This window comes from Pundamilia nyererei, unplaced genomic scaffold, assembly GCF_000239375.1.
Source record: "Pundamilia nyererei isolate P.nyererei 1_Seehausen unplaced genomic scaffold, PunNye1.0 scaffold00062, whole genome shotgun sequence".
In the NCBI taxonomy this organism is placed as follows: Eukaryota; Metazoa; Chordata; class Actinopteri; order Cichliformes; family Cichlidae; genus Pundamilia; species Pundamilia nyererei.
The window spans coordinates 2,992,530-2,999,491 of NW_005187463.1; the positions used below are offsets into that span (position 1 = coordinate 2,992,530).

The 6,962-nt window shown below is 42.1% G+C and overlaps 1 protein-coding gene across 1 annotated transcript in view; it reads left to right on the top strand.

Moving 5' to 3' along the window:
• Positions 1-332: 332 nt before the first annotated feature.
• The window catches only part of rel (v-rel avian reticuloendotheliosis viral oncogene homolog), a 12,750-nt gene continuing 6,120 nt past the window's right edge, over positions 333-6,962 (top strand). The window contains exons 1-5 of the mRNA XM_005735140.1: positions 333-422; positions 838-876; positions 2,457-2,596; positions 2,710-2,858; positions 3,686-3,777. Coding sequence (XP_005735197.1) covers positions 416-422; positions 838-876; positions 2,457-2,596; positions 2,710-2,858; positions 3,686-3,777 — 427 coding nt within the window. The 5' untranslated portion in view covers positions 333-415. The remainder of the gene's footprint in view (positions 423-837; positions 877-2,456; positions 2,597-2,709; positions 2,859-3,685; positions 3,778-6,962) is intronic.

Sequence of the window (6,962 nt, forward strand, 5' to 3'; positions counted from 1 at the left end):
GTGGATGTGCGTGTGGTGCTCCCTAATTGATATCTATTATCTCTATTATCTCTAATTTTTCGTGTTCTTTATTTGCGGCTGCTGTTGCGTGGCTCCTCTTTACGTATGAGCCCACCCTCATTCTCGCACTTCCGCCACCTACTTTAACCTCCAGCCCTGAAGGACCGACCCCCGTGGACCGCGCCGTGCATTTCCTCGAGCGACCGGGCAGGGAGGAGGCATAGTTGAGAGTGAATCGTCTGGACCCCGCCCTTTTTTTTCACGGAAGCTTCTCATTGGCTAGATCAGATGTGACGGACGGGAATTCCCCCGCTAGTGTCTTGACAAAAAATAGTTTTCTGCCCGCTGTCACTCATTCAGCCCGAGGTTCTCCAAGACACAATAACCTGTGACAGAGTGAAAGAGTGTTTGCATCATGGACGGTGAGTAGCAACACCTTTTATTTCCTGTGTAATAACAGCGATAAACGTGTAGAGTGAGCGGGTAGGAAACAAACGGTAATAACCACACCTGTGTACCTGTGTCAGTAAAAAAGTCGAAAATGTAGTACTGGCTATAGGTCATCGTGCTGTACAGTATCACCACGAACTGGAGTACTTACTCTTGACTTTGATAGTATTCGACACTGGTTGTGTGTACTGTCACTGCTGAATGCTGTGAACTTCCTCGTTGTTGCATGACTAGCAGTGTTATTGGTTGGGCAGCTTTAGCTAAACTGATTGGGCTTACAAGACCAGTTTTAGCAATAGCGCCATTACTGCCACAGAACAACTCCTCTGTGTGTGATTTGGATATCTATTTGCCTAAATTTTTTCTGTCTCACATTTCCCTCCCCAGTTCTTATGTCCTCCGTGCTGCGGGACGAAGCACACCTACGTAAGTCAATTTCATTTGTGCTCCTGACAAAAATAGTCTTCACAGGTTAAAACTTAAAAGTGCAGAAATGTGTGTGTTGGGGGGGTGGTGATGGTTCACTGAACAGTGTCTTTTCACTTCCTCTTTTTTGTTTTATTGGTAAGCATTGTATTTTCAGACTTATGTTGTAAGGATGTGAGAGAGCCTGAGGTTCTTGTAATCCTTGTCTTTACCGGTCTGTGTGTTTATATAGTGTGTAGTGAGTGCGCTTGAGCCTCATGATCTTTCAGTTCCTGCAAAGTGATCAGGACAAAACTTGACTGGGCCACTTTTCTTTCTTTTCTTTTCCTTTTTTTTCTCTTAATCATTTCAAAAATGTTACTTGACTTGTTTCATACTGGCCTGCCGGAATAACAAGCAGCACTCTGATCTGTGTGCTTGCTGTCATGTCCAAAAATAACCACGTTTTGTGTTGTTACTTCAGTGGAAACAGTGTACAGCAAAAACTGAAACGCTTCCCGGATCAGTTTTAGTTCCTCTCTTGCACGGGCATCATGTGGGGTCGGTTTTATTTCCTCCCAGAAAAAAAAAAAAAAAGGTTGAGGAAACAAATTTCATGCCTTGTCATTATGCCGAACGGCTGAAATGTGCTTTTCTGAGTTAACACTTGTGTTAAGATTTGCAGTCACGTCCTATCAGCATTAAGTTGTTTGAAAGCTGAAAGATTTCTACACATCTGGGTTGAATTCAATAGGTCTGTTCATGCAGCAATCTTTAGTATGTAGAAATCACTTTCTAACAGACCTGCTAATTTCCATATTTTTAGTCTCAGATTCTACTGAAATAGCTTAACATGATTTGATTCTCAAAATAATGCCTCTTAATATCACACTGGTGCAGGCCCTTTGTTTTAGGCCCTTTTCGTGTAAAGAGACATTTGCTGCCCCTCAGAAAGGGAACAGCAGTAGGTGCGCACAGCCAGAACTGTTTGCATGAGATGACCATATTAGGGATAGATGCTCTCAGTGACATCACACAGAGCCAAGATGAACTTTCTAAAATGGAGCCTTAAAAGCAGTCTGAAGTAAAAATTTACACATGTGCTGATGTAAATCACTAGATTTAATATGAAGGTTCACAATTGTTAGAGTATATAAAATAAAAAAAGGAAATGGCCTAATAGGTTCCTTTTAAGGTTCATAGACCAGTACTTAAAGATTAGTATTAAACCATAATAAACCTTTTTCACAGCAGGCTCGACATAGTGGGAAAGGTTCAGGTGTCACTAAAATCATGGTTCCCAAGAAGGCAATGACTGTACCTGAAACTGAGGCAGCTAAATGGAAAGCAGCCAGCAATTTTTTTTATCCTGTACAGCTGCATTTTTACTGCTGCGACATGTCGAAATGTTTGCTGAGAAAAAGAAATTTGAGTGTTAGATGTAGGTTTTGAGCCCCCTGCCTCCCAGCACCAAACCACTCATGTGGCAGCCCAAACAGGAAAAAACTAAAGCAGATAACTGTGTCAGATTCACACTCGGGTTTTCTTTTGTCGTCTTATCAAATCTGTTTATCGTCTGCTTGTTGTCACCCCCTCCTTAGTGCCTGAGCCGGGGATTCAGATCTTCGAGCAGCCCAAGCAGAGAGGAATGCGCTTCAGGTACAAGTGTGAGGGTCGCTCAGCCGGAAGCATCCCGGGAGAGAAGAGCTCTGACAACAACAGGACGTACCCCAGCCTGCAGGTTCGACCCCAATCCTCCTCGACCGCAGTAACCTGTGTATTTGTGCGTAGAAGCACCTAAGCATGCGTCTTTCTACATGCGTCTGAACGCACACCATTCCTCCTTCTCCTCAGATCCTGAATTACTGCGGGAAGGGAAAGGTGCGCGTTTACCTGGTGACGAAGAACGAGCCGTACCGACCACATCCGCACGACTTGGTGGGAAAGGACTGCAAAGATGGATTCTACGAGGCCGAGTTTGGCCCGGACCGCAGAGTGATCGCGTGAGTGCTCCTCCCACGGTCGCCTCCACCTGTCCAAACTCGCTCTTTATCAGCGTCTGCTTACTTCGCTGCCAGTTGTTATCGTTGAGAGCCCTAGTCTCAATCTTAATCAGCACACTTTCACCGAAATAAGTAACCACTCTCTCTGTGACGCACTCACAGAGCCACTCACTGCACAACCGAATTGCTCTCTATTAACAGTATTTCGTCTTTCGCTTGATGGTTTCGGGAGGCATCATGTGTAAACTGATGTCCTCTCAGACACAGCTGAAGAAACTCTTACAACACACACACACACACACACACACACACACACACACACACACACACACACACACACACACACACACACACACACACACAAAGCATATTTGTCGACCCATGTCTGTGAGGATGGCAATATGGGAATTCCCCAAGTGACATCACCCATATTTGCTGTGTGTTAGAGAGAAAACAAAATTTTGCGCGTGTGAGTGCTGGAGCATGTGTGTGAGTGTGTGAATGAGTCAGTATCTTTTGGTGTGTATAATTTGCAAATCCCAAACAGACTTCTGTAGTAAATACAGAATCATTTTGAATTTCAGGCCTTCTGGGTAAACAAACAGAATTAATCCAGTAGATTCATTACTGAATGTTTTCTTTACTACTGAAAAATGTGCCGGTCTGACTGGATAGGTGAGAGTAATTGCGTCATTACTTTGACCTTTAAACACAACAACATCATTGAGTTCATTTACAGTTTTAGAGCTCCCTTCACTCAGGGTTTATTCAGCATGTTTGAGTGCTGTCATTTTCCTCATGACATTTTTTTTTTAAATTTCTTACAGTTTCCAGAATTTGGGTATCCAGTGTGTGAGGAGGAGAGAAGTGAAAGAGGCCATCATACAGAGGATCACCAGAGGAATCAACCCCTTCAATGGTGAGTGCTCTGAATTTTTATACGGTGGCTCTATAACTACATCAAGGGTCAGTGTTATTTATGTTTGAGAAAAAAAAACATGTTTTTAGACAAAAATGAAAAAAAACTGAATAAAAAAAATTGGTAGATATGCTATATTTACTTATTTACATATTTATTATTGAAACCCAAATGTGTATTAAGCCGCAGTTGAAAATACTCACCCAAACCGTACAATTTCCCCCAAATAGAATCATTTAAGTTAAATTGACAGCCTTCATATTTGTATGTTACCTTTATTTGTAAAAGCTGGAAAATAAGTTGACTTTATTGCCTTAATGGGCCTAAATTCAGGCACCTTGCAGCCATGAAAATGAGCTAATCCAAATTAGCCGTGTAAAGTTAAGCTAATCTCAGTTCTGAGTGTACAGCAATGCTAGCGGCTCTGTGAAACTATATGTCAATCTTTGCAGGCTTGCAAACCATAAATGATTGCAAATGTTTTTGGTTTTTTTAATTTAATAGTAGCCCATCGAGCAGAATTTGAAATGAGTTATTCATATAATCCCTCTTTTCAATCCCTAGGGACTAATCTAAAAGAACATGTAGTAGTTAACAGGCTAATAACCTTCTAGCTCCTAATAAAGTATCAAACAAGTCAGCGGAGTTGTAAATTAACAGAGCTTTACAGGACTTGGTAAAAAGTAATTACAGAATGTCTTGGAGTCTTTTACACTCTTTCTTAGCAAAAAGTAAATTACTAAGCAGTGTGTTAGTACTCCAGAGGATAAGGCTAGCATTTGTTGTGCCGCCAATATGTAAATTAAAACAAGACAAAGAAACCTGTCCAGCATTATGTCCAGTAACACATCCAGCTAACTTCAGTGGTATTTCTGCTTCAGAGTTATTGTGTATAACCAGACATTTGCAGCAGGTAATATTCACTAATGTACATACAGAGATTCTTTGCTAGCTTTATGATTCTTATGTGTAGCTACAGCTAAAGTGTAATAAAAGTGCAAATGCTTGTGTGATTGAAATAATAGATAAATAACTAGAGTTTTGCTGGTATAATATCCAGCCTGATGTTAGCTGATATTGTCATCTCCCCAGTGGATGATCCACGCTAAAGTCAGCAGTTGACAAAACAGCAAATGGAATTGTATGTGGGTAAAATATAAATATCAATCCTGTTGCTGCTGCTTTTCCTGATCTTGTTTCATGTTAAGCAGCTTCAAAAACAATTCACAAGAATTGTTTTCTAATGTTGGTTGACCTAGTTCTCAGGCAGTTTAGCAGATTTTCCTAACATCAAGTCACAAATCCGCTCTCTTGCCACCGCGCTATCTACAGCAATGCCATTTCCTCTCTGTGCTTTCATTCTGCGGTCCTCCAGAGCAGACAGACACTTCTCGTGTACAAACAGGCGTTGAGCTACTTCCCCATTCTTTGTTACAGTTGCTCAATTCAGCACAGTGCAGAGATGCCACGTGAGAGCTGGGAATGCAGGATTCATTAAAAGGGGGAGGGGGTGGACCGAGGGGGTTCCCCAGCCCTGAGAGATGATGATAAAAGTAGAATAGGGTGCTTTACAGGTCTGTAAAACTGTGGAGGGAGTGTGCTTTTAGCTTTTGTTTAGATCTCAGCTCTCACAGTTGTTATAGAAAAGAAACCGTGTAAGTGCACTGAGTACATTTGCATGGTAGCAAGTGGCAATAAAGAGCAATTTGAATTGCCTTTAATTACTAAAACCGGGCCTGCTGTAAAGTGCACATCTTTTACTTGTTTGTAGTCTTTTTACCTGATAATTGTCTTAGCCTGAGCGCTCTCGCAGACCAAAATATGCAAGTGACACAGATGTGTCCTGCACGATATGAAAAGTAAGCCTGGCTGACATTTTTAGCACCTGTCACCACTGACTCAGATATGATCATATCTCTGTTTCTTACCCCTGTTAATAGCCACTTGGCCCTTAAAAGACTTGAGCTACTTGTTGTGTCAGGCCATATAGAAGCCCCACTATAAGCACTTGTGTTAAAATGTCCTTAGCTGCAGAAACTCGGCGTATTTATTGCCACAGACGTGTGCGATGGACAGCTTGATGTCTCTTTTTTTTCACATGGCTCAAACCTTCCCTTCTCTTAAGTTCACTTCTGCTCTGAAACTCAGCTGCTTCCTGTGTTAGGATGGGGTGTGGTGGAGTGGGTAGGGGGGGTTGGAGGCACTTTCCCCTCCCTGTCTGTGAAGACATGCATCTGCACTTTCAAAAGACTCTCTGTGAGCACTGTCCGTTCTTGGCCCAAAGCTCCCCTCACCTGCACGAGTGATGACAAACAGCCATCCTGAGTAGGGCGTAGTAGATTTTTCTGTAGTACTGCTCCGTCACATTTTAATGTTGTGGTTGCACACCTGGCAAGTGTTTGTTTATTTCACACAGGACATAAATCTGCCGTAAGACGACGTCCATATTAATTCAAAGAAATACATGTGGCTATAACCGCACTGACAACCAAAGAAAATGCACAGCGGGGCTTCAGATAAGTGCCTGTACAATTCTGCTGAAGCCTGTGGTTTTGAAATATCTTCTGCAAACAAGTGGAAAACTACTCAATTAAACATCCTTTGATTTTTTTTGTTTGTGAAGTTACCGGTGTTGAATTTTACCATTCTTCTCGCAAACTGAAAATCTCACAGATGCTGCTTTTATCCTAACTATCGGATTCAGCCACAGCACGATCACAATTTCTTGCAGATTTAATTGTGAAATTATGTCTGAATATCAGTGGACATGTACACATTTGCCAGTGCACTGCAGACAGTAGTTTTCTATTAGAAATAAGCTGTTTAAAAATGAACATTTTACCGAAGAGGATTAAGGTGCAGTGATTGTCCTTTAAACTAAATTCCATCATGTTCGGCTCCAAACGGTCCGCTTTTATTTTTGTTCCCTAACGAAACTTCCTCATGTGCTGTAAATGCACACACGTTCATATAATGTTATATGATGCAACAGCAGACTTCTCATGTAGCGACTGCCTCAGCCTCAGCCAGACACAAAAGCTCCACGTCCTAAAACGTGGTGAAATTGTGAGTCATGCAGTGGAGACATTGTTTGTGGTGAGACTTGGCACCTGCCTCCCCGTCTTTCTCACTTTTACACTCTGCTCTCACAGTCAGAATAACCACTTACCCTGAACACCCCCCCT